General features: G+C 65.8%; 13 protein-coding genes across 13 annotated transcripts; 8 read left to right on the plus strand and 5 right to left on the minus strand.

Annotated features, from left to right (window-relative positions):
- Window positions 1–55: 55 nt before the first annotated feature.
- MICPUN_63153 (predicted protein) lies at window positions 56–1,537 on the minus strand (the record flags this gene model as incomplete). The annotated part of the gene is made up of 1 exon (XM_002509206.1): window positions 56–1,537. The coding sequence occupies one exon, from the start codon at window positions 1,535–1,537 to the stop codon at window positions 56–58; it is 1,482 nt and encodes a 493-aa protein (XP_002509252.1).
- A 91-nt stretch (window positions 1,538–1,628) lies between these two features.
- Window positions 1,629–3,269, plus strand: MICPUN_68188 (predicted protein; the record flags this gene model as incomplete). Its single annotated transcript, XM_002508970.1, has 3 exons — window positions 1,629–2,584; window positions 2,711–2,930; window positions 3,129–3,269. Coding segments are annotated over 3 exons (1,317 nt in total), but the record flags the coding sequence as incomplete, so codon positions are not given.
- Window positions 3,270–3,703: 434 nt separating this feature from the next.
- On the plus strand, window positions 3,704–4,453 carry MICPUN_63151 (hypothetical protein; the record flags this gene model as incomplete). The annotated part of the gene is made up of 1 exon (XM_002508971.1): window positions 3,704–4,453. One exon carries the CDS (start codon window positions 3,704–3,706, stop codon window positions 4,451–4,453), a length of 750 nt encoding a protein of 249 aa, XP_002509017.1.
- Window positions 4,454–4,526: 73 nt separating this feature from the next.
- On the minus strand, window positions 4,527–6,561 carry MICPUN_63150 (predicted protein; the record flags this gene model as incomplete). The annotated part of the gene is made up of 2 exons (XM_002509207.1): window positions 4,527–6,461; window positions 6,535–6,561. The coding sequence occupies 2 exons, from the start codon at window positions 6,559–6,561 to the stop codon at window positions 4,614–4,616; spliced, it is 1,875 nt and encodes a 624-aa protein (XP_002509253.1). The 3' UTR covers window positions 4,527–4,613.
- A 507-nt stretch (window positions 6,562–7,068) lies between these two features.
- On the plus strand, window positions 7,069–8,838 carry MICPUN_87350 (predicted protein; the record flags this gene model as incomplete). Its single annotated transcript, XM_002508972.1, has 1 exon — window positions 7,069–8,838. A coding segment is annotated over one exon (1,770 nt), but the record flags the coding sequence as incomplete, so codon positions are not given.
- A 964-nt stretch (window positions 8,839–9,802) lies between these two features.
- Window positions 9,803–10,924, plus strand: MICPUN_86917 (predicted protein; the record flags this gene model as incomplete). The annotated part of the gene is made up of 1 exon (XM_002508973.1): window positions 9,803–10,924. A coding segment is annotated over one exon (1,122 nt), but the record flags the coding sequence as incomplete, so codon positions are not given.
- Window positions 10,925–12,799: 1,875 nt separating this feature from the next.
- Window positions 12,800–14,062, plus strand: MICPUN_87320 (predicted protein; the record flags this gene model as incomplete). The annotated part of the gene is made up of 1 exon (XM_002508974.1): window positions 12,800–14,062. A coding segment is annotated over one exon (1,263 nt), but the record flags the coding sequence as incomplete, so codon positions are not given.
- A 1,877-nt stretch (window positions 14,063–15,939) lies between these two features.
- MICPUN_76806 (predicted protein) lies at window positions 15,940–16,359 on the plus strand (the record flags this gene model as incomplete). Its single annotated transcript, XM_002508975.1, has 2 exons — window positions 15,940–16,100; window positions 16,152–16,359. Coding segments are annotated over 2 exons (369 nt in total), but the record flags the coding sequence as incomplete, so codon positions are not given.
- Window positions 16,360–16,439: 80 nt separating this feature from the next.
- On the minus strand, window positions 16,440–17,204 carry MICPUN_63145 (predicted protein; the record flags this gene model as incomplete). Its single annotated transcript, XM_002509208.1, has 1 exon — window positions 16,440–17,204. One exon carries the CDS (start codon window positions 17,202–17,204, stop codon window positions 16,440–16,442), a length of 765 nt encoding a protein of 254 aa, XP_002509254.1.
- Window positions 17,205–17,332: 128 nt separating this feature from the next.
- Window positions 17,333–19,308, minus strand: MICPUN_87214 (predicted protein; the record flags this gene model as incomplete). The annotated part of the gene is made up of 4 exons (XM_002509209.1): window positions 17,333–17,509; window positions 17,705–18,584; window positions 18,621–18,893; window positions 19,049–19,308. 4 exons carry the CDS (start codon window positions 19,306–19,308, stop codon window positions 17,333–17,335), a joined length of 1,590 nt encoding a protein of 529 aa, XP_002509255.1.
- A 292-nt stretch (window positions 19,309–19,600) lies between these two features.
- MICPUN_63143 (predicted protein) lies at window positions 19,601–22,423 on the plus strand (the record flags this gene model as incomplete). The annotated part of the gene is made up of 1 exon (XM_002508976.1): window positions 19,601–22,423. The coding sequence occupies one exon, from the start codon at window positions 19,601–19,603 to the stop codon at window positions 22,421–22,423; it is 2,823 nt and encodes a 940-aa protein (XP_002509022.1).
- A 236-nt stretch (window positions 22,424–22,659) lies between these two features.
- On the minus strand, window positions 22,660–23,376 carry MICPUN_63142 (predicted protein; the record flags this gene model as incomplete). The annotated part of the gene is made up of 2 exons (XM_002509210.1): window positions 22,660–23,221; window positions 23,321–23,376. The coding sequence occupies 2 exons, from the start codon at window positions 23,374–23,376 to the stop codon at window positions 22,660–22,662; spliced, it is 618 nt and encodes a 205-aa protein (XP_002509256.1).
- Window positions 23,377–23,474: 98 nt separating this feature from the next.
- MICPUN_63141 (predicted protein) lies at window positions 23,475–24,248 on the plus strand (the record flags this gene model as incomplete). The annotated part of the gene is made up of 2 exons (XM_002508977.1): window positions 23,475–23,543; window positions 23,658–24,248. 2 exons carry the CDS (start codon window positions 23,475–23,477, stop codon window positions 24,246–24,248), a joined length of 660 nt encoding a protein of 219 aa, XP_002509023.1.
- Between the last annotated feature and the right edge of the window lie 33 nt (window positions 24,249–24,281).

Consider the following 24,281-nt stretch of genomic DNA (forward strand, 5'->3'; position numbering starts at 1 on the left):
ATCACGATGACACGATGACGAAGGTATCCTCGAACTGATGACTCGCGTTCTTCCGTCACAGCGCCTTGCTGCTGCTACCCGTGAACCGCCTGACGTTGAGGTACTGGATGCTGTCCACGTAGTTTTGCGCGTTGTGGTCCATCGCGCCGACGACGCTCCTCAACCCCGCGTCGAACCACGACCGTTCCCCAGTTCCTCCGCCCGACCCACCCCCGGACCCACCCTCGGTCGCGCTCCGTCCCCAATCGAACGACGCTCCGTCCCTCGAGAGCTCCTCGCACAGCGCGTCGGGGTCCCCCCTGTGCACCGTCACCGCGGTTCCCGCCTCCGGGGCCCACCGCATCCAGTACAAGGTACCGGCGGCGTCGTACAGAAACCGTCCCCTGGACAGCATACCCCGGCCGAAGAGCCACTCCCTGGCGCTCATCAGCGACGCCACCGTCTCGTTCGCGGCGGCCCCCGCGTAGAGCGGGTCCGCCGCGAGCCACATCCTCGGCACCGGGTCGTTGGAGAGGACAAACGCGCGAACGGAATCCGGTTCGAAACCCGCCATGCGAAGCGCGTCATCCCTAGGGGCGTCATCCCTAGCCTCATCCGTTGAGCTCGGGGTGGACGCGCCGAGACCCTCCCCCGCGTCCGCCCCGAACGCGGTGACGCCGCCCGTGGCGTTTCCCATCCCAACCCCGCGCATGAGCTCGCCGACCCAGTCGCCGCCATCCGCCGCGGCGCGAGCGACTGATTCGGACAGGTCCGCGCCGCGCCGCTTGCGCATCTCCCACCCGTCGGACGCCAGCACGGGCGGGGAGCCGAAGGTCCAGCACGGGTCCATCGCGCGCGGGTCCACCCCGAGCCTCAGCTTGGACCACGCCATCAGCAGCATCGCCATCGACCCGCCGAGCGAGTGACCGGCGAAGCACAGCTGTGCCCCGTTGGGCGTCGACGTGATCCACGGCGACACGTCCGGCCAGAACTCGTCCGCCATCTCCTTGACCCCGGTGTGGACCACCACGGGGGGCGCGCCTTTCCCCTCGTGCAGGGGGCTTGGCCACGCCTTGCCGATCTGGGTGGAGAGCCGAACGCGGTCCACCTTCTCGTTGTTCCACGCGGCGCCGCGAACGATCACCCAGCGATGGGTGGTCGCCTCGCCCGCGCGCTTGTCGCAGACGTACCACCTCGTGCAGTTCGTCTCCCCTTCCGCCATCAGCGTGAACCCCTCGCGACGGACCCACGGCTCGATGTCGCCCACCTTGTACACGTGCGACGCCAGCCTCACCGCGACGGACGCGCCCTTGAGCTCATCGTCGGTGATCTGATCCGCCGACGACGAGTTCGAGTTTGATCGCGCGGCGGAGGCGGACGCTGCGGCGAAGCGCGGGGAGACGAGACGACGGTTCGAGAGGCGGACGGACGCCAACGTCGACGTCGCGATGCCGTGTGCCCGCGCGGCGGCGGCCAGGGCCGGCCACATGCGCGCCGTCGAGTGGCCGACGTCTCTATCGACCTGCTTTTGACTGCGCGCGTGTTTGCGGGGCGGCATATTCCGAGGATCGTCATAGCTTTGGCGCCCCCCCCCTTTCGAGGGCCGGGGCACCATGGGGTCGCCCGGCTGGAAGCCCACCGCGGGCGAGCTGCGGGCCCGGGAGAGCGGCACGCGACGTCCCCTCTCGTTCCGCGCGTCCGTGTCGCGGCGGCAGTGCGACGCCGCGGCGCTCAGCGGCGACAAGACCATCGCGCACCGATGGAGCGGGGGCGTCAACTGCCTGGAGCTCGACGAGACCGAGCGACGGTACCTCCTCGCGGGCACCGTGGACGCGGTCGTCGCCGTGTACGACACGGAGCAGCCCACGAAGACGGACCGAACCACGGGCCACGCCACGCACGAGCCCCTCATACGCGTCGCCAAGGGATCCGCCGAGGGTGCCGAGGGAGGAGCGACAAATGGGGGAGCGCGGGGCACCGGGGGCCACCTCTTCAGCGTCTCGTGCGCGGCGTGGTACCCCATCGACACGGGCATGTTCTTCACGGGCTCCTTCGATCAGACCGTCGCGGCGTGGGACACCAACACCGCCTCACGCGTCCTCACCTTCCACTTTGACGCCAAGGTGTACCACATCTCCATGGCGCCCAACGCGAATTCGCACTGCCTCGTGGCGGTTGGCACCGGCCACCCACAGGTCAGGCTGTGCGACCCGAACAGCGGCAACGTGACGCACACGCTGACGGGACACAGGGAGGCGGTGTGGGCCACGCGGTGGATGCGTGGGAGCGAGTGGATCCTCGCGACGGGCGGAGGCGACGGGGACGTCCGTCTGTGGGACATTCGCAGGGCGGGTTCATTCATGAGGCTGGACGCGAGCAACGTCCGCGTTGGCGAGGTGGACGCCCTGGAGGAGGCGCTCGAGGCACCAGACCGGGGGTTCATACCCGCGGGTCCCGCGCCCCTCACCAGACGTAACGTGGACTCCGTCCCGGCGCACCTCTTCTCCGACGACGCCGTCAGATGCGGCGGCTCGGGTTGGGGAGGTACGAGCGGGGGTACCCTAAGCCGGCGGAGGTACAGGGGCGGCGCTTACGGGGACGCCGCGTACGTCGCGGGGGGTTCGGGCGGCGGGGGTTGGGGCCAGGGGTTCCGGGGCAGGCGGGGGGGCGCATCAGTTGATGGCACAGCTGGCACAGCTGGCGGTCACAGAGCGGTCACGCGGGCAGGGAGGGGCGCTCACGACGGGCGCGTCACCGCTCTGCAGATCACGCCGGACGGTTTGTACCTCGCGTCCGCCGGAACGGACGGCAGGGTGCGGGTATGGGACCTGTCGGACGGCAGGAACATGGAGATGGACTTTGGGTACGTCCCGAACGACGCGAGGAAGGCGACGCAGCTGGGGGTATCGCCGGACGGTTCGCGGCTGTATTGTCCCTCGAGCGACGGCGACGTGTTCGTGTTTGACACCTTCGGCGCCCGTCGGAAGGAGGGCGATCGAGGCGATGGCGATGACGAAGATAATAACGAGAAGGAAAAAGTACGGAGGACGGAGCGAGCCGGCGGCCGTCACGGGCGCGGGGCCGGGGGCCGGGGCCGTCGAGGTCGGTTCGTTAGAAAGGGACGCGACGACGACGAGGACGAGGAGGAGGAGGGAAAAAAACGGCTGACCCCCCGGCCGTTTCGGACGCTGAAGGGGCACATCACCGCCGCGTGCGCCGTCGCCGTCAACGGCCACACCTCCGAGGTGTACACGGGCGGCGCGGACAGGCACGTCCTCGTGTGGAGGCCGCCGCCGCCGCCGCGTCACGCGGAGGAGGAGGACGCGGGTAGAAGATCGAACGGCGCCGCCGACGACGGGGAGGTTGGGGTGTACAGGCCGTTTCGGGCCAACGCGGAGCACCGGCGGCTCACGAGCGGCGTCGTCGCGCGGACGACCGGTAACGCGGACGACTGGAGCGACGACGACGGCGTTCACCCCGACCCGGACGCGCGGTGGGGGATACACGGGTTGGGATACCGGCGCGGGTTCGATCAGTGAAGGTTTAAAAGTCAATCATACTCGCGCGCATTTCCGGAACTGGAACCGCGAAACCACACGGAAAGATTTCTAGTTTGGCGTTGCAATTGTCCATTTGTTTTCGCCCTCGCGCCGCCCGCCACGCTGGCGGTCTCGTTTGTGGCTCACAGAGCACCCGGGGTGGTGTCGTCACAAACGACATCGAGATGGCTGGCGTGTCGACGGCGGTGGCGAGGACGCCGGTGGCGCGGGCACCGACGGCAGCTCTCGCGGGTCAACGACGTTCCGTCGCGGCGCGCGCGCTGCCCCAGACCTCCACGCGCGGCGATCCCGTCCAGCTCGCGTCGGCGGTGGCCAGGCTCGACGCGCACGTCGCCCGCGTCGGTGGCGCGGACCTTTACGCGGCGACGGAGGATGCGACCGCCGCCGTGGACGTGATGGTTCGGTCCAAAAATATCGGAGGAACGTTGGAGGAGTGTCTGGCGCGATCCGACGGGGTCTGGGAGGTGTGCGTCATGCCCCACATGCTGAGGCTCAGCGCCCCGCTCGGGATCACGTTCAGACCCGTCCGATACTCCCTGAAGGATGGCAAGATTCGGAGCGACGTGCGTTTCAGGCTTCCGGGTGGCATCGTTCGAGGGTGGCTGTCCAGCTCCGGGAGCGTGAAGGCGACGGCGCGGTCGGACCACGACGGCGCGGCGATCGACCTCGTGTTCGACAGGTTCTGGATCGACTTGAACGACGGAGACGTTCCAAAGGATTTCGTCGATTGCGTCTCGGCGGTGGACAAGGCTGTCGACGCCGTCGGTAAGGCGGGGTTCCTTCCCTCGTTCGCGTTCTTCCCGGTGCACTTCTTCGACGCCAAGAGCGGGACGTGCGTCTTCGAGTTCCCGCCGCTCAGGTCCAACATCGCCGCGAAGAGGGTCGGCGACGTCGAGGAGACGCTGAAATTTTGACAAACGTCTGGTGTAACACTTACGAGTAACTGTTAGAGCGTTCTTTGCGGCTTTGTCGGCAGCGATCCTTTGTAATGTAACTTCGCGTTTAATAAAATAGTGAACGATCGACGACGAAGCAACACGCGACGCACGCGCGTCCCGTGCGCGACGGACTCACTCACGTGCAGTTACCCGGCCAGCGCGGGTATGGGATCACGTCGCGGATGTTGTCCATGCCGGTGCAGAAGAGGATGAGACGCTCAAACCCGAGTCCAAACCCGGAGTGCACCACGGACCCGTACCGTCTCAGGTCCATGTACCACTCGTACTCCTCGGGTTCCAGGCCCATCTCATGCATCCTGCCCTCCATCACCTCCAGACGCTCCTCTCTCTGAGATCCGCCGATGAGCTCGCCAACCTTGGGCACCAGCACGTCCATCGCGGCCACCGTCTTGCCGTCCTCGTTGAGCCTCATGTAAAACGCCTTGATGTCCTTGGGGTAGTTGTACACGATGACCGGCTTCTTGAAGATCTCCTCGGCCAGGTAGCGCTCGTGCTCCGTCGCGAGGTCGATGCCCCACTCCACCGGGTACACAAACTCTTTGCCATCCGCCACAGCCTTCTTGAGGAGCTCGATGGCCTCGGTGTAGGACACGCGGCCAAAGGGGGACGCCGCCACGTGCTTCACGCGGTCCAGAGCCTCCTTATCGTACATCTTGGAGATGAACGCGAGGTCCTCGGGGCAGTGCTCGAGGACGTAGTTGAGGCAGTACTTCACGTAGTCCTCGGCGCACTGCATGTCATCCTGGAGGTCGGCGAAGGCAATCTCGGGCTCAATCATCCAGAACTCGGCGAGGTGGCGGGTGGTGTTGGAATTCTCAGCCCTGAACGTGGGACCGAAGGTGTACACGGAGGTCATGGCGCACGCGTACGTCTCCACGTTGAGCTGGCCGGACACGGTGAGGAAGGTGGGCTCGGAGAAGAAGTCGTGCGAGTAGTCAATCTTGCCCTTCTCGTCGCGGAACAACCCGCCGACTTTCCTGCTCGCCGTCTCCATCTCGGCGAGCTCGCCCTTCAGCTTGAGCATGGCGTCCACCGCGGGCTTGACCGCGGCCTTATCGCCAGCCTCCTTGAGCTGCTTGACAACGTCGCCAGCCTCGGTCACCTTGGCCCTCATCGCCTCGACGTCCTCGGCGCTCGGCGGCTTCTCGCCCGCATCCGCCGCCGCATCCGCCGCGCCCAGGAGGGTGGTGACCTGGAACATCTCGCCCGCGCCCTCGCAGTCGGACTGGGTGATGAGCGGGGTGTGGACGTAGAGGAACCCGTTCTTGTTGAAGAAGGAGTGCGTGGCGTAGGAGAGGGCGCTTCGAATGCGCGCGATGGCGGCGATGGTGTTGGTCCTGGTTCGGAGGTGGATCTTCTCGCGGAGAAACTCGAGCGAAATCTTCTTCTTCGCGATCGGGTACTTGGCGGCATCGCACGGGCCAACGTGGAGGATCTTGGTGGCGTGCATCTCCACCACCTGCGTGGCGCCCTCGGGCGGGGCCTTGAGCTCGCCCTCGACGACGACGCAGGTTCCCGTGGACTTGAGCTCGTCGATGGCGTGCACCTCGGCCTTCACCACCACCTGGAGGTTCTTGGGTCCGGTGCCGTCGTTGACCTCGAGGAACACGAGCGCGCCCTTGTCCGCGACGCGGCCGGTCTTGACCCACCCGCCCACAACGACGGTGGATCCGATCAGCGACGCGCCATCGCCGGGGCACGCGTGGATGGCGGCGACGCTCACGCGATTGTACAGCTTGGAGTAGGGGTTCACGATCTTGGCAGCGAGCACGCCGGCGCCGTCCGCCGCAGCCTCCTTGGCGTCGACCGCCGCCTGAACGGAGGCGAGCTGAGCCTTAAGGTCCGAGAGGTCCATGTCCGCGAGGGTCATGGTTCGTTCGATCGACTTTTGCGCTTTCGAGTGCGCGTCGAGGGGTGTTGTGATGACCGCGCCGCGTTCGTTGAGGAGAACCCCGGCGAAAACCTGAAGATGGGGCTCCGAAACGCCGGCGGGAAAAAAAAAAGAAACCTCGAAAAATGTGACTTGATTGACATACGATCCAAATATGCATTTGCAACGCCATACCCGGTCACGGCTTATGACTGTTTGCTATGTGAATGACTGTGCAATGGACCGGCGGACAAGCGGGTGGCGCGAAAATGAGCCAAGAAGATATTCTTGCGTTGTCCGATCTTGCTTCGTTCGTTCTTGAAGAGCGAGCGACGGCGAGCTCGACTGCATCAGCACGGCGCGCGGACACACCAACGCACTCCGCTCGTATCCCGCACGCGTCAGTCGGACACGGCGGAACGAGTCTTTCGGGCGAGCCCTCCGTCCGAGCCCTGCTTAGAGTCGTGGGCCGACTTTTTTAGGTCGCCGTTCGTGACACGACCTCGGCCGAACAACGGTGTGAAGACCGAGCCGGCGTATGGGCAGCGCTGAGTACGTCAGCGGCAGGAAGTCGCCGGATAGCACAACGGGCCTGCCCAATCACCTCGTCGAGAGCCCGGATCAGGCGGCGCGGCGCGGCATGAGGGGTTCCAGCGGCGGCGATGCCGTTGACAAGAGTGCCGCCTCGACCGCGGGAACGATGACCGCGACGACGAACGACCGGCAGAACGAGAACTTCAAGGTTGTCATCCGCGTCCGACCGCCGCTCGAGCGCGAGGTGGCCAGCGGCAAGCGGTACCAGCACGCCGTCCACGTCGACGAGCGGCACCGCACGTGCACCATCAGCGAGAACCTCGAGGCGTGGCGGGGCGGATCGGGACCGGTTGGAGCCGACGGCGTCCTCTACAACACGCACCAGTTCACCTTCGATCACGTCTACGACCAGGACGCCAGCCAGGAGAGCGTGTACGAGCGCAGCGCCAAGGACGCGGTGCTGTCAACGCTCGCGGGGTACAACGCCGCGATGCTCGCCTACGGCCAGACGGGCACCGGCAAGACGTTCACCATGGAGGGAGACCCGAGGGCGAGGCACGGTAACTCCGCCATAGGCATCCTCCCCGGCGACCTGCCCCCGGTCGGGGACGACCGCGGCGCCGAGCGGGGTATCATCCCGCGCGCCATCGAGGACATCTTCAACCGCATCAAAGCGGACACGAGCACCAGGAGCAAGTACCTGGTCCGCGCTTCCTACGTGCAGATATACAACGAGGTCATCAGCGACCTTCTCAAGCCCGAGCGGGTCAACCTGCACATCCGCGAGGATAAGAAGCGCGGCGTGTTCGTCGAGGGCCTGTCCGAGTGGGTGGTGAGGACCCCGGACGAGATCTACGGATTGATGGATAGGGGCGCGTCGCAACGAACCACCGGAGCGACGCGAATGAACGAACTCTCCTCGCGGTCGCACGCCGTTTTCATAATCATCGTGGAGAATTCCAAGCTCACCGAGGAGGCCGGTGCGACCGAGCTGCGGCAGTCGTTCAAGGTTGGCAAGCTCAACTTGGTGGACCTGGCGGGGAGCGAGCGCGTGCGGCTGTCGGGCGCGACGGGCACGAGGCTCGAGGAGTCAAAGAAGATCAACCAGTCGCTGAGCGCGCTCGGCAACGTCATCAAGGCTTTGACCGAGCCCAAGGGCCGCCCGCACATCCCGTACCGCGACTCAAAGCTCACCCGCATCCTGGAGGACTCCCTCGGCGGCAACTGCAAGACCACGATGATGGCGATGATTTCGCCCGCGCTGGAGTCCTTCACGGAGTCGCTCTCAACGCTCAAATTTGCCAATCGAGCCAAGCACATCAAGAACACCGCTCGAATCAACGAGGACCTCGACCAGAAGTCCCTCCTGCGAAAGTACGAGCGCGAGCTGAAGCGACTGAGGCAGGAACTCGACGAGCGGACGAAGAACCTCGTGGACAAGAGGGCGCTTCTCCAGATTGAGGAACAGAGGCGGAAAGCCGAGGCTGACAAGATGCGCGCCATCACCGAGCTCGAGCAGCGCAGCAAGGAGTTCCTCAAGGAGAAGAAGGAGCGCAGCGAGCTCGAGCAACGGATCAACGAGATGCAGTCGCAGCTCCTCGGCGGCGGCGGCGTCGCCCCCGACCGCAACAGCGACGAGTTCAAGGCTGTGCTCAGGGAGGAACAGGAGCGCGTCAAGGCTGAGTACGAGGGTAAGATTCGCGAGCTGGAGGCTGACCGGCAGGAGGCGGAGGAGGGCAGGGCGCAGGTGGGCCGGTACAAGGCCGTGCTGCTCAAGCAGCGCGACATCATGATCGCCCTCACCGCACGGCTCAACGAGAGAGACGAGACCATCATACGCATGCAGGAGGAGCTCAAGGCGTACGATTCGGAGTACCGCCGAGTGGAGGATGCCTTGGACGCCAAGACGGCTGAGCTCATCGCGCTGCGCCGAGCCGCGATGCAGCAGAGCGCGGACTCGCCGCACAGGAACCCGGATCTCGTGGACGCGTTGGGGGGCTGGGCCGGGTCGGGTGCCACCCCCCGCAAGCCGTCCGTCGCTCGAGATATCGGGCAGGGTGGCGGCGGCGCGCAGTCGAGGTTCGGAGGAGCGCGAGAGGTCAACCGGGACATGGACGACTACGCGGATAGCGACGGCAGCGACGGCGCGGGGCGGCGGAACATCGAGGCCGGGCGGGCTAAGCTGATGGAGCTCCAGTACGAGCAGTTCCGCAAGGAGATGGCGTCGCGGCTGGAGGAGAAGAACAGGAAGATTCAGACGATGGAGGAAGAAAACGCTCGGCTGAGGGTGGACGGCGGTTCGGAGGCGGAGGCTGCGGGGCGGGAGCTGCACGCGCAGGCGGTGACGCACGCCAAGGAGCAGGTGCACCAGCTCTCGGAGAAGGTAGACGGGTTCACGCGCGAGCGCGCCGCGCTCAAGACCATCCTGGAGAGCAAGGTGTCCACCTTGGTGGAGGGGATCGCGCGATCGTTTGAGGAGCTTGGCGAAGACGGGAGGCGGCACCCGAGGCTGGCGAGGGAGATCAGCGCGCTGGACAGGCTCGTCACCGCCACGGTGCACGCCATGGAGTTTTAATTTCACGAGTTGATTGAGTTGAACGATGCGTCCTCGTCGGGTTCGTGTCGGCGCGAGCGGCGGGGTCAGCGCGGGTCCTCCGACCCAGTTGGCTGTCCCGTCGGCGCCTGTCATGTCTGATTTTTTGAACCGACGGACTCACTGGGGTTATTGCTACAATTCGAGATCAGTGTCGAGGGCACCCCCGAGGGCAGCATCGCCGAGGGCCGACCCGGGCAGCACCGGACCTCGCGCCCACCCGAAGGCGTCTCTGCCACCCACTCACGCGCCAGGGACCCTGAGTGTGCTCAGCTACTTCACCCGGTGCGCCTCCCCCGGACCCGAGATGGGCCGGGAGGACCGCGACCGGGCGTCCGACGAGGAGCCGGAGGTTGAGGACGTCGAGGCGGACGGCCTCCTCCCGCCTCTGAAGCACGTCCATGACTACGGGCGTGTCGCGCACGAGCTCTGCGCAGCGCGCCGGGAAGATGCCAAGCGCCTGCGAGACCTACCCGCGGGCCTCTGCAACAGCGGCAACACCTGCTTCGCGGCATCGGCGCTGCAGTGCCTCTACCACACGCGCCTGCTGACCGCACACTTCGCGGACGAGCCCCACCCGCACGACAGCTGTAAGAACCCCGGCTTCTGCGTGACGTGCGAGTACCAGAAGCACGTGCTCAAGGCGCTGGATGCGGAGCCGCGCGGGTCCTTCTCCATCGGCAAGCTCACCAACGCCATTGGAAGCATCGCGAAGCACTTCGTCCGCGGGAGGCAGGAAGACTCGCACGAGTACATCCGCGGCTTGCTCGACGGCATACACGTCCAGGCGCTGAAGGAGTTCGCGGGGGAGAAGGCGGAGAAGGAGCTCGACGCCAGGACACAGGAGACGACGATCGTGCACCACATCTTCGGCGGGTACACGTGCGGGCAGGTGGAGTGCATCCAGTGCGGACACGTGAGCAGAAACTACCAGTCCATGATCGACATCCCCGTGGAGGTCACCGCCAAGTCATCCTCGGGGATAGAGGCGTCGCTCAAGTCCAACTTTCTGGACACGGAGATACTGGACGGCAGCAACAAATACAAGTGCGCCAGGTGCAGGGCCTACGTGCGCGCGGAGAAGGGGGGTAAGATCCACGTTTCCCCCAACGTCCTCGTGGTTCCGCTCAAGCGGTACACGATGGGCCGGTTCTCCAAGATCACCAAGTTTGTCGAGTTCCCCGCCACCCTGGACCTGACGCCTTACATGTCGAGGGACGCGCCGTACGAGGGTAAGTCGCCGCCGACGTACACCCTGTACGGCGTCGTGGTGCACCTGGACTGGGGCGGCAGCGCGCACAGCGGCCACTACGTCTCCTACGTCCGGTTGCTCGACGGTCGATGGTGCAAATGCGACGACGGCCGCATCGAGGAGACGGACGAGGCGACGGTGCTCAAGCAGAAGGCGTACCTCCTCTTCTACGAGCGGGACGCCGTTCGCGGGTGCGCGCCTTCGCGAACGCGGTCGCAGCAGCTGAGGGTGGAGAGGCTCGTGGCGGAGAGGGAGGCGAGGGACCGGCGGGTGCGGGCTCGACGCGAAGCCGCGAAGAGCGCACGCGTCGAAGAGGCGATGAAGAGTCGATTGTCGTCGTCCAACTCGGGAAAGGTCAACGCGCCCGCGAGGGACTCGGACGACGACGCGTCAGGGAGCGACGGCGGCGACGAATCCAACGCGATCGCCCGCGCCAGGGCGACGTACCTGGCTCGAAGGGGCATCGGACCGACGTCTCGGGAGTTTGAGACGGATTCGGACGAGGAGCGGAGGGCGCGGGATCGACGGAGGATGTTCCCCAGCGGGACCGGGAGCGCGACCGGTAGCCCGACGCGACCGGTGGCGTCGAACGGCGCGTACGAGCGGGGGGAGGGGGGCGGCGCCGTGGACCGACTCGCCGCGAGCGTCCGCGCGTCGACGCTCCTCGGGTCGGACGACACAGCTGGCGGGCGTCACCCTCGGCTGTCCTCCTCCTCCTCGCTCGTGCACCCGACGTCCGCGCAGCTGTCCTCCGTCTCGAATAACGGGGTCGAGAGGGACCCGCGGGTGAGCATCGACGACAGGCGGGACGGGTACGGGCGCGGGAGCATCGTGGTGGAGGTTGAGCTTCCCGGCGTGGCGAGCGCGAGGGAGGTTGACGCGGAGTTTACCGACCCGACGCCCACGAGGAGCGTGTTGCACGTGAGGGTACCCGGCAAGTACGCGGCGGACATTCGGTTGCCGGCGAAGATCGACGGGGATAAGGCCCTGGGGGCGAGCTTCAGCTCGAGGAAGCAGAGGATCACGTTCACCCTGCCGGTGTCCTAGGAGGGGTCGCGCTGGCGAAAGGGTGGCGCGGCGCGAGTTTGTCGTCGAAGGGGCGAGACGCGAGACGTCGTCGCGTGTGAGAATCCATTTCAATCGACTCTTTATCTCACCTCACACACATCCGGTAGGAATCCGTCGATCATTGATTCAAGAAACTCCGTACAAATTAAACCCTGGAATCCGGATCTCGCACGTTAGGTCAAGATTGGTCCGAGTTATCCGGATTGCACAGAGAGAGCCGCGCGAGAGGGGCGGCAGGACCGCGAGGACACAAGCGCACCGTCGTTCTCGGGGATGTCGGCTCACGCGGCGGTGGCGATGCAGGGCGCGCGCCTCGCGCCCCCTCGGGCCCCTTCAGGATGCGCCGTCTCCAACGGATCCGGCCGGACCACCGCCAAAGCCCTGAGCTGGAGGCGCGCGGCGCCCGGTGGAGGGGTCGCGCGCCCGCGTCGGACCGAGGACGACGTCGCGGAGTCGGAGGTGGCGCGCGGCGACTCGCTCGTCGCGCGCGGCTCCATACGCCCCCGCGGTATCACGGACGAGGAGTGGGAGCAGCAGCTCCGCCAACAAAACCCCAACTACCGGCACTTCTCGCAGAGGGCGAAGGAGCGCATCGCGAAGCGCGGGCCGATGATCGGAGACATGCGCAGGGAGAAGATTGGCGAAAAGAAGGCTACGCTCGAGATGATCGGGCGACATCCCGACAGGCTCGAACCCGAGTGGCGCAAGATGAAGAGGGAGGGCACGGGGCGGATGACCGCCGACATCACGGACCGCAACGTGACCCTCTTCCAGGTTTGGGATCCCCCGCAGCTCCCGGACAAGCAGCTGCTGCCGGACATGTGCCACCAGACTCCCCGCGCCAGGCGGTACGTCGTCACGCTCAAGGATGGGACAAGATACTGGGTCGACGCGTGCAGCGAGCAGATCGATCGCGCCATGCGCAACTTCGCGGACGAGCAGAGCGTGTGGTACACCTTCCACCAGAAACCCGCGGTGAACAGGATGCAGTCCATCCAGTACCTCGGGTCAGCCATCGGGGGCTTCGTCTTCCTCACCGGGTCCATCTACCTCGGCATCAAACGCAAGCACTCGATCCCGACGGACGCCATCCAGGCGATGGAGTTCGCGCAGTCCAGGGCGGACGCCAGGAAGGACGCGCAGGTTGAGGTGACGCTGGAAGATGTAGGCGGTTTGGAGAACATCGTCGAGGATCTCAACGAGGTCATCGCGTTCCTCAAAAACCCGGAGAAGTTCAAGCGGCTGGGCGCCAAACCCCCGAAGGGTTTGCTCATGGAGGGCGGGCCCGGCGTGGGCAAGACCCTGATCGCCAAGGCGATCGCTGGCGAGGCGCAGGTTCCTTTCTACTCCATGTCGGGCGCGGAGTTTGTCGAGATTATCGTCGGCGTCGGCGCGGCTCGCATCCGGGATTTGTTCAAGCGCGCGCGGATGAACGCCCCGTGCCTTGTCTTCGTCGACGAGATCGACGCGCTGGGCACGCGGCGCGCGGCGGCGGGCACGAAGGGCACCGAGGAGCACGAGCAGACGCTGAACCAGCTGCTGACGGAGATGGACGGCTTCACGCCCGACACGGGCGTGGTTTTTGTGGGCGCGACCAACCGCGCGGATCTGCTGGACCCCGCGCTCATGCGACCCGGTAGGTTCGATCGCAAGGTGACCGTGCCCCAGCCCGGCCTCGACGCGCGCGCCAAGATTCTCCAGATTCACCTCGCCAAGCGAAACGTGGACCCCGAGATTGACACCCTCCAATTCGCTAAGAACCTTCCGGGTCTCTCCGGCGCTGAGCTCGCGAACATCTGCAACGAGGCGGCCGCCATCTCCGTCCGCCGCGGGTCCGACATCATCGAGACCGTGGACGTGATGGAGGCTGTGGACAGGGTGACGAACGGTCTCAGGCAACCGCTGTTCGACAAGGATGACGAGACGGTGCACCGCCTCACCCGCCACGAGCTCGGCCACGCCGTGGTCGCGACGGTTCTCTACAAGAGCACCGGTCTCATCGAGGCTGTCGAGCGCGTCAGCATCATCCCACGCGGCCGAGACCCGACGCAAACCTCCTACAACCGAAAGAGGGACGAGGATTACATGTTCCCCACCCGCGCTCGTCTCCTCGAGCGCGTGCAGGTGTTGATGGCGGGCCGAGCCGCCGAGGAGGTTTACTACGGGAACGACATCACCGAGTACAGCTTCGCGGACATCAGGGACGCCAACGATCTCACCCGCAACGTCGTCGTCAACTATGGCCTCGGCGCGCCGGACATGCTCACCACGTACACGTACGATCCAGACACGCTCTGGAGCCCCGACAGGACGATCCAGACGCGCAAGTCCAGGGTGTCCAGCACCGGAGAGATGAGCAGGCACGACTACAACCGTAAGCTTCACGGGTACGGGCGACAGGCGGACTTCGACCACTACCAGTACGCCGAGCGCAAGATTTTGCAGATCCTCAACGAGGCGATGTCCAACGCCAAGGCTATCATCGAGGCGCACAGAGACGCGATGGACGTCGCCTTTGACGAGCTCATTGCCAACGATGTTTTATCCGGCGAGAGGCTCGAAGAGATCATCGCGGCGAACCCCCCGCGGAGCGACTTCCCCAGGAGAGGGCCCGATACCCCCTGTAAGGTGCTCAAGTCCGAGGCGGATGAGGCGAAGGAGGGCACGCGCGCGCAAGCGGACAAGGCGGCGAAGATGAAGTACGCGGTTGATAACTATTACCCGCAGGTTGCCCTGGAGCCCGAGAACCTCCGGGACAGGAACGAGGGCCTGCCCAGGCCGGGCAAGCGGTACGAGGACCTCACCCTCGGTGACTACACCTACATGAACAAGCCCCCGGTGGAGCGCGGACGGCTCATCCCGAACGAGCCGTGGGGCGTACAGGCGATTAAGGAGAACCTTGCGGAGGATCCCGATTGGCTCGCCAAGCAGATGATCGAGGCGACCAGGGAGGCGGACAAGGAGCGTGAGGAGTTGCTCAAGACGACGCTCATCCCCAATCTCGAGGCCAAAATGGAGCGCGCCAAGTCCGGCGCGACCGAACTGGTTGATTCTCAGGGTAGCACCGTGATCAAGTCTGCAGAGGATGAGAAGTTTGCGAACATGACGGAGGAGGAGCTCGAGAAGTACAAGCTTAAGAGAGAAATGCAGTGGCGGTCCAAGGAGGGCGGCACCTACCAGCGAAAGCAGGCGCACCAGAAGTTCGTCGGCAAGGACGGCCTCACGGACCGCGAGCGCAGGCAGCTGAACAGGTACAGGGAGGAGCTCTTGGAAATCGACGCGAGGTGGTCCCCATCTGGCGAGCCAAACTTTGAGCTGACCGACGACGAGAAATTGGTGCCCAGGCTCTGGCGCGGCGACCTCTCCCTGCCGGATGAGCTCATCGATCTCAAGTGTGTGTTGGATAGCGTCAACGGCGTCGAGGGACGGCTCGCGTACGACATGTTCCAGCGCATGAGGGCCGGGTTTGAGGCTGGCGGGTACGTCAAAACCTGGGACGGGTTCTACTACAAAAAAGAGGAGTGCGTCAAGACACCCCGCGGGGAGTGGTCCAGGCCTCAGGATCTCAAGAAGGAGGAGAAGTATTTCCAGGGGAAGATGGGAAGGGACTACGACTGGCTCTTCAAGTACGACTTCAAGGGGTTTTGATGACGAGGGAGCGGACCATTCTTTCATAACCACCGATAAGAATCCAACCGAACCTTGCTCGCCCGAGAGACTTCGCAACATCGCCCAGTCGTAGTCACCACGTCAATAAAGGATAAGACCGAGATACGCGGAGGCACTCGGCACCCCGCGAGGATCCGCTAGTAACGATGTTCGCCGTTGCACCCACCTCGGCGTCCCTCTCCCGCCGGGCTCACGCGCGCGTCATCGCACCCCGCGCTCGCGGCGTCGCGGCTCGTCCCGCCACGTCCGTCGTCGCGAAGGCTTCCTCGGATGAATCTTCCGCAAACTTCGGCCAGAGAGCTGCCGCGGCGCTCGCCGCGCTTTCCCTCGCCGCCTCTCCGGGCGTGGCTTTCGCCAAGGGCACCCCGACTTACATCGCCGAGCTCACCCCCACGACGGGCAGCAACGTCAAGGGCTCGTTCAAGTTCGAGCCGTTCATCGACAAGTCCAACCAGGAGAAGGTCCAGATCACCGCGTCGCTGCAGGGCCTCGCCCCGGGCCTCCACGCCATCAACATCCACGAGAACGGGAACGTGGAGTGCGCCGACGGATCGTGCACGGGAGCCAGCTGGAACCCACAGGACAGGCCCCACGGCGGACCCAACTCGCTCAAGAAGTTCGGCGCGAGCGCCTGCCACTTCGTGGGCGAAGGGTGCCTGCTGTGGAGGCACATCGGGGACCTCGGGAACGTGACGGCGAATGATTCGGGAGCCGTCGAGGACACGTTCAAGGACCAGTACATCGCGCTGAGGGACGGTAAGAACATGTTCAACGTGGCGGGTAGGTCCATAGTGGTGCGTCAGGGCGCGGACGACTTCACCACGCAGAGCGACGACGGCGGCGCGGGCAAGATCCTCGCGTACGGCACCATCAAGCAGGCGGCAACCTGAGCTTGTTGCAATGTTAACTTTACAATGTTTGACATCCAGAGCCTGAAGAGCCCTCATCTAGCTAGCTAGTAGCCCGCGAGCTCGCCTCGAAGGTTCCTCAGGAACGGGATGTCCCTGTACTGATCCTCCCGCACCGCGTTCCAGTCCAGCTTTCCCGGCCGCGGCATCGTCGTCTTCGTCGTGATGAGCCCGCCGGGGGTGGCGACGTAATCGAGCGGCGTGTCGTGCGCCTCCATGACGACGTCGCCGTCGTCGACGACTTGGAGGTCGTGGACGGTGGTGGCGATGGGCGTGGTGGGGGTGACGGAGCCGTAGTGGCGCATGATTCCGAGCTCGAGGTCGGCGAACCCCGCGCCCTTGCCGGTCCTTCCTCCAGCCCTCGTCACGGCGACGCAGCCGACGACGAAAAAGTCGATCGGCTCAATGTCGCGGAACTCCACGCGCAACCCGTGCTGCAGGAAACCGCTCGCGTTTTCAACCTCCTCGAATGCGACGCCGTTGTGTGCGAGCACCTCGGGGTCCAGCAGGACGAACGGGGTGTCCTGCACGAGCTCTGGCACCGGAGTGTAGAGCTTCTTCCCCGCGCGCAGGGCGGCGAGCCGGAACGGGCCCTGAGCGGGGTCAGGGTTCGACTTGACCACCTGCGCCTCCCGAAACTCCGGGAGCCCGGCGAGGATGCGAGCAGCGTCATCCGCGCCTTTATAGTTGGGTATGGCGGACCACGGAGAGCCGACCGCGGCTCCGGAGGATTCGAGCGCGCCCCAGACTCGAGCGCGCACCTGATCCTTCGTCACGTTGCGGCCCTCCCATCGCGCCGCAGGCTTCGACATTCAGGGTCGGCGGGGGCGCTGACGCGTCTGGTGTCGTTTCGGGAATGGGAAAAGTCGGCCATGGGCGCGGGAAATTTGAGCACGTTTTTTTGGACTTTTTCTCCGTTTCGAGCGCAGCCGTCGCTAACTTACTGGTCCACCAGGGTCTTGATGATCTCCGCGGCGCGACGCGGGTCCGCCCTCCCTTTCGTCCGCTTCATCACCTCGCCCACGAACGAACCCATCGCCCGGGTCCGACCGCCCCGGTACGCCGCGAGCTGCTCGGGCATAGACGCGACGACCGCGGCGCACGTAGCCTCCAACGCCTCGCCGTCCTCGCCGGCCCCCACCCCGTCCCCGCCGTCCCCGCCGTCCCCGTCCTCCCCGTCTCCGCCAAAGAGCTCCGTCGCGATCTCCGGGATCGGCCTGGAGTCCCCCGAGACCATAGCCGCGAGGACCGACTTAGCCATCCTCGCGGTGATGCCGGCGCCCACCGGAGACGTTACCGTCGATGAATTAACTCCTGAATCCATCGACGTCGACGCCGCCACGCGGGCGAGAAGCTCGCCGACCCTCGCCGCGCCGGCGCTCTCGGGCAAACCGCGGAGCGGCTCACCACCCGCTCCACCTTTATGCGTCACCCCCGCCCTCTTCACCGCGCCCACGAGCACGCCGGTGACCCAGTTGGCGACGTCTTGTTTGTCAACCGTAACCGTCCCGTTTCGAGTCGACCACGCGTCAGCCGCTTCGGCGCACGCGTCAAAGTACGCCACCGTCGACGGTTTGGACGCGATCGTTTGGGCCAGTTTGGGCGCTAAACCTGCCGTGTTTGTCAGCCTCGCCGCGGCGGTGGATGGCAGCTCGGGAACGGCCGCTTTGATGGCTCGTAACGCCGCGGGTTCGATCACCACGGGGGGCAAATCGGGTTCAGGCGCGAACCTGTAGTCGAGGAGCGCCTCCTTGTCTCGCAGCACGGCGGTGGCGCCGGTGGCTGGGTCGAAGGATCGGGTCTGACGCCTCACGCGCTGCCCGCGTTTGAGCAGCGCGATCTGCCGCGTTCGCTCGTGCGCCACCGCGCGCGCGATGGACCGAAAGGAGTTTAAGTTTTTAACCTCGCACCTCTCCCCGGCGACGGCGCCGTCTCTCGTTCGGTGCGACACGTTGACGTCGACTCGCATCGACCCTTCCTCCATGTTGGCGTCCCCCACGCCGAGGAACCTGACGACTTTCTGGAACGTCTCCGCGGCCGCCGAAGCTTCCTCCGCGCCCCTCAGGTCCGGCGCGGTGACGATCTCGACGAGCGTCGACCCGGCGCGGTTGAGGTCCACCAGCGTTGAACTCTTGGCCTTGGAGCTCTTCCCCGTGTCCATCTCCAGCTGCAGCCGCTCTACTCGCAGCGTCCTCCTTTTTGACCCGTCCTTTGACCCGCTATTTGACCCGCTAACGCCGTCCCGAACGAACACGTCCAGGGATCCGCCCAGCGCGATGGGCGATCGCTGCTGCGTGATCTGGTACCCGTGGGGCAGGTCGGGGTAGTGGTAGTGCTTCCTGTCGAACGAGCTCCGCGATTGGACGTCGGCGCCGAGAGCGAACCCGAGCCTCGCGGCGAGCTCCACGGCGCGCGCGTTCACGGCGGGAAGGGATCCGGGGAGCGCCGCATCGAACGGGGCGACGTTGGCGTTCGCCTCGGCGCCGTACAGTCTCTCGGCCCTGGGTGGGACGGGCGGGAACGGGGGGTGGGAGGCGCGTTGTTAGGTTTCGGGTGCCGGAAAATAAATGCGTCGTCATCGCGTCCGGGCGGGGTTCGGGGCCGCGGCGAGGTCGCCAGGGTCCTGGACGGTTCGTCGAGGGACGCGCGAACACACCCGGAGAACAGCTTGGTCTTCGCCCCTATCTGCACGTGCAGCTCGAGACCCACGACCGTCTCCCACTCGTCGTCGTCGACGGGACGTTCGGCGGAGGTCGTCGTCGTCGAGAAGAAGCGCGGGCGGCGGCCCTCGCGCGACGACGACGACGACGACGACGACGACGTAGGGGGCGGAGGAATCGAGCCGCGAGGAAGCGAGACGCGCGTTGAGATGATCGCCGCCTCGCTCGACCGCGACGCGAGCGCCCGGCGAAGCATCCGCGACGCCTCGCGACACGACCGCGCCATCTCCGGTGCGCTGCGAACGGGGGCTCCCGTGTTTCTTGTTTGGTCCATCGGGAGCAGCGTGCGAAGTCAGACACCTTCGCCTCTCATCAGCCAATCACGTGCGCCCAACTGGACTGCCCTTGCCGTTGCCACTTTTTTTTTCTCTGAAAATTCAAACTGTCACGAGGAATTCAAATTCCGCCCTTCGGACGCGGGTCAACCATAGCAGCTAGCGCGCCAAAGCCGTCGCACTAGCTCGTATCCACACACGTACCCAAGCGATATGGTCGCTAACGCCGCGGCCGCGTCGCTCGGCGCGATGCAGACGAACGCCGCGCTCCGCAGGGGCTCGTTCGTCCCCTCCGTCCGTGGGGTCGCAACCTTCGCCCCACCCAGGCGCCTGACGCGAGCCCGCTTCCCCGTCGTGCGCGCCGCGCAGGGCCCCGCGGAGAGCAACGAGGACTACGAGGCTCGCCTCCACGCCGAGGCCACCGCGGCCGTCGAGCGTCGCATCCTCAAGGTTGTCCCCGCGGATCTCCTCGGGTCCATCGCCATCCCCCAGAAGCTCGTCGAGATCCGCTCGTACGTGCGATGGGAGGAGGCCGGCAAGCCCGAGGACACCAGCAGGGAGTGGCAGGCGCGCGAGTATCAGGCGGCGCTCATCGACCTGAAGCTCGAGATGCTCGCGGGCGGTAACCTCAACGACGTCCGCCGCAGGTACCAGCTCGATACCGAGTTCGGCGAGGACTCCCCCATGCACTCCCCGTCCAAGGAGGAGCTCGAGATGCTCAAGAAGGCGCTCGCCATCTCCAAGGAGCCCGAGTACTACTCCGACGAGAAGGCCCAGGAGGAGATCGACGCGGAGGCGACCGCCCTCGCCGCGCGCGTCGCCGCGGCGTCCGCCATCTCCGCGCCCGGCCCGGCCATGCCCCCGCCCCCCGTCGCCGCCGCCGCCGCCGCCGCCGCCGCGCCCGCCCCCGGGGATGCGAAAAAGGCGGAGAAGCTCCGGCTCAAGGCGGAGGCTGAGGCGCAAATGAAGAAGCTCCAGGAACAGATGAAGGCCCTCGAGGAGGAGGAGGAGGAGGAGGATGCCGAGCTCGCCAAGCGCGTCGCCGCCGCGGCCACCGCCGTGGTGCCTCCCCCGCCCCCGGTTCCCGCGCCCCCCGCCCCCGCCCCCGCCCCCGCGGCGCAATCGTCCGAAGCTAAGCCGGTTTTCAAGCCGGCGGGCGCCGCCGCCCCGGATACCTCCAAGGCGAGGGCGCTCAGCGCCGCCAAGGCTGCCGCCGAGGCTGAGCTCAAGGCTGCCGAGGCTGAGATGCGCGCGGCGCAGGCTGCGCTCAAGGCTGCCGCCGCCAAGCGCGAGGCTGACGCCAAGAAGTCGGCCACGGTGCTCGGCGACGAGCTCCGCATGGGCCACGTCCCCGCCGACGTCGCCAAGTCCACCTACGGCGTCAAGGCCAAGGCTGCCGACCTCGAGGCCAAGGCCAAGGCCAAGAAGGATGCCCAGAAGAAGGTCGATGCCCTCTTCATCGAGCCCGGCGTCGAGAACCCCACGCAAATCAAGGCTGAGGCCAAGCGTCTCATCGAGATGGAACTGGCCAAGGAGGAGGAGATCCTCGCGGCGAAGAGGTCCACCGAGCCCGCGAAGCCCGTCGCCGTGACTCCCACCCCTCCCGCTTCCCCCGTCCCGAGAAGCCCCACCGCCGCGTCCATCAAGAGCGACATCCCGGAGCTCGTCGACGAAGTCGCGGGGGAGGTTGCGAACATCGAGGACTTCCAGCCCAAGTATGTCACCGGCGCCGCCGTGGACGAGCGCCTCGCGAAGATTGAGGCTCTCCACGCCGCGCAGCTCAAGGCGATCAAGAAGGAGCACGAGGAGGAGCTGCTCAAGGCTAAACTCTCCGTCGAGACCGACGGCGCGTCCTCCTCCGCGGAGAAGCAACTGAGGGCCAAGCTCGGCGAGCTCGTCCGGGCGCTGGAGGTTAGCAACAAGCAGTGCAAGGGCCTCAAGGAGAAGCTCGCCGCCACCTCCGAGGAGCTCGCGACCGAGAAGAAGATCTCCGGTAAGGCTGGCGAGGTCCTCGCGGCGCACAAGACGAACGAGATGATGATCAAGACGCTCAAGAAGGAGCTCTCCGTGGCGCTGGAGGTTCAGGCGACGGCTGAGAAGCGCGCGCAGGCGGCTGAGAAGGAGGCGGCGGCGGCCAAGGTTGACATGGACGTGAACACGGGCAAGAGCGAGTCCCTCGAGGAGCGGGTGAAGGAGCTCGAGGCCGAGCTCTCCGAGGCGCAGGAGGTCATCGCGGAGTTCAAGGCTTCCTGGGAGGCTGACCGCAAGGTGATTGCCGTCCTTTCCAAGATGAAGGATGCCCCCGAGGCGCAAGCCAAAATAGCCGCCGCCGCGGCGGAGGAATCTTCCTCCTCCAGCGTGTTCAGCAAGTGGGCCGCCGGCGTGACCCGGGTGCTCGTGGGCGAGCCCGCCGCCGATCGCGACGTGGCGGCGGAGAAGCTCAAGGCTTCCGCCATCAAGTGGTCGCCCAAGTACGACGCCATCGAGGCTGAGAAGGCCAAGGCTGAGAAGGCGAAGCCCTACGCGAGGCAGGGGGGCAGCGCCACCATCGCCATGCTCCGTGCCAGGAAGGAGACCGCGGAGCGCGCCGTCGACGAGAACGCGCGGGCGAGACAGGCCAACTGGCTCGAGGCTGCCGAGCAGGCGACGGAGGCTGCGGCGGCGTTTGAGGAGGAGAAGGAGGAGGAGGAGGAGCCCGAGCCGGTGAAGGCGCCCGCTCCCGTCAAGTCCAACGCCGTGCCCGCCGTGCCCAAGGCGAGGAAGATCCCCCTCCCGGGCGACAAGCTTCCCCCCGCCGCGCCCGCCAAGGCCACCGCGCCCTCCGTCCCTCCCCCCGGCGCCAACGCCGTGGTGAAGACAGCCGAGGACGCCGTCGACATCCAGAAGCCCCCCACCGCAACCGGCAAGGCCGCCGCGCCCGTCGCCATGCCCAAGCCCACCGCGATGCCCAAGTTCATTCCCGCCGCCTCCAAGGCTGCGGATGACAAGAAGGGCCCGGGCGGCTGGAGCAGCTCGCACCTTCCCCCGACTCGCTGAACAGCGGGCCGCGGGATGGTGCGCTGATGAATTTATTTTTCAACGCAACACCTGACACAAACAGTTGCCAGCCTCTTTGAAGAACGCGAGGAAGATGACCGCGGACAGGAGGAGAAGAGGCGACGCGGAGGAAGACGGCCCGCGCCGCTCGCGCTCATGTAATTCGAATGTTTATTTTCCATTCAGTCCGTGACCTTCGCGCGCCTATGTCCTACGTTTCTACCCGTTGGCGTTTCTCAGCAGAAGATGCTCTGGAGAGCCTCCTGCCTCGCCCTCGCCATCCCCAGGGCGTGCATGTCCACCCCACACGCCTTTGCGATCGCCGCCTCCCGTTTCGCCCGTCCCTCCGCCGACTGATCCAGGCCGTGGTCCCACGCGCCGTGAGCCGCCTTGCCCCCGCTCTGCGGCATGGCCGTGGGCTTGGGCACCGCCATCACCGGCCTGGGCGGCCCGCCGCCGCCGCCGCCGCCCGTGCCCGGCGTGTGACCGAACATGCCACCGAACCCTCCGGCGCCGCCCGTGGGACCTGGCGTGTCGCCCACGTCCGAGCCGTCCAGCGACATCCTCCGTGGCGCCCACTCGCTCCCCTTCGCCTCCGCGATCCGCCTGTCTTCCTCTTCGTTCCGTTTGTTCAGCCTCGCGATCTCGCCCGCGTTCTCCTTCCTGTAGGCATCCACCTTGGCCTCCGTCGCCTTGACATCGATGCCCTCGCATAGGTTGAAGATGATGTCCTCCACCTGCTCGAGGTAATCGTTGTACTCGCGCAGCTCGTTGAAGTCCATCTGCCGCTTGTTGTATCTAAAGGGGAAGGAAGGGGGTAGGGCGGATCAGTCGGGTGTCACCGGTGTCGCGAGCGGGGGACGCGGTATCGCGGATACGGTCGGGGTGAACACTCACATGGATTTGATCCGTGCGCGGACCTGGACCTCACGGCCCAGCGTAAGCGCGGCCATGGCACCCCGAGGACCTCGCTCCGACCTGGCGAGGGTAAAAGTGTTTTTCCGGTCCCGACGAAAAGTTGGCAAAAGTGTGGGGCGCACATCGACGCGACATGCGCGACGATGATATCGACAACAGTAGGACGATCACGGTGCTGTATGGCGGCCCCATCGCCAAAGAGGTGCGCGATTCGCGAGTCTAGCCCAACACCTCGATCCCGCGGCTTGAACCTGGGCACACGTCATCCGCCCCGAAGGGTGCCCACCAATAATAACATCGCCCTTTCCCCCTGCAGGTGGCTGACGTCGTCGTTGGTCGCATGAAGGATCAGAGCGTGTTCCAACACGTGAAGCTCGGCGATATTGCCAAGTACCAGGAGTACGGCATCGAGACCGTGGATCAGCGCGATATGTTAGACGCGGCTACAATAGCGGTGCTGCCAGAACCCGGGTGGGAGGGTCCAGATCCAAAAACCGTCGACGAAGTGTTCCTACTGGTGATGGAGACTGGCGAGATGGAGGAAGCGGTTGGAGGAGGGATCACCTTCCTGAGGGACACGATGACGAGCGCGAGGACCAACAGGGAGCAACGAACGGACTGGGTGCGCTGTATGCACATCGCGAGGGACGACAAAACGACCCGGGTCGCGTACGCGGTGCTGGCCGTCGGTGACACGGATGCCATGCCCGAGCGAGCCATGTACAGGAGTAAGCAGAACACCGCGGCGGACTGTAACCAGGCGGGTCAACTCGCGGATAAGGTCATGGAGCAGCTAGGCGGGGTGCGACTGTGTCCCAGGGGGGAGATCGACGTCGCGAGGGACGAGGTGGATCGGGACGTGGCCGCGTTCATAGATACGCGACTGTTGCCCGCGTTGGTCCCGTAGGATGGTTAGCGACGCGTGTACTTCTAATAACTA

Source organism: Micromonas commoda, chromosome 12 (assembly GCF_000090985.2).
Source record: "Micromonas commoda chromosome 12, complete sequence".
In the NCBI taxonomy this organism is placed as follows: domain Eukaryota; kingdom Viridiplantae; phylum Chlorophyta; class Mamiellophyceae; order Mamiellales; family Mamiellaceae; genus Micromonas; species Micromonas commoda.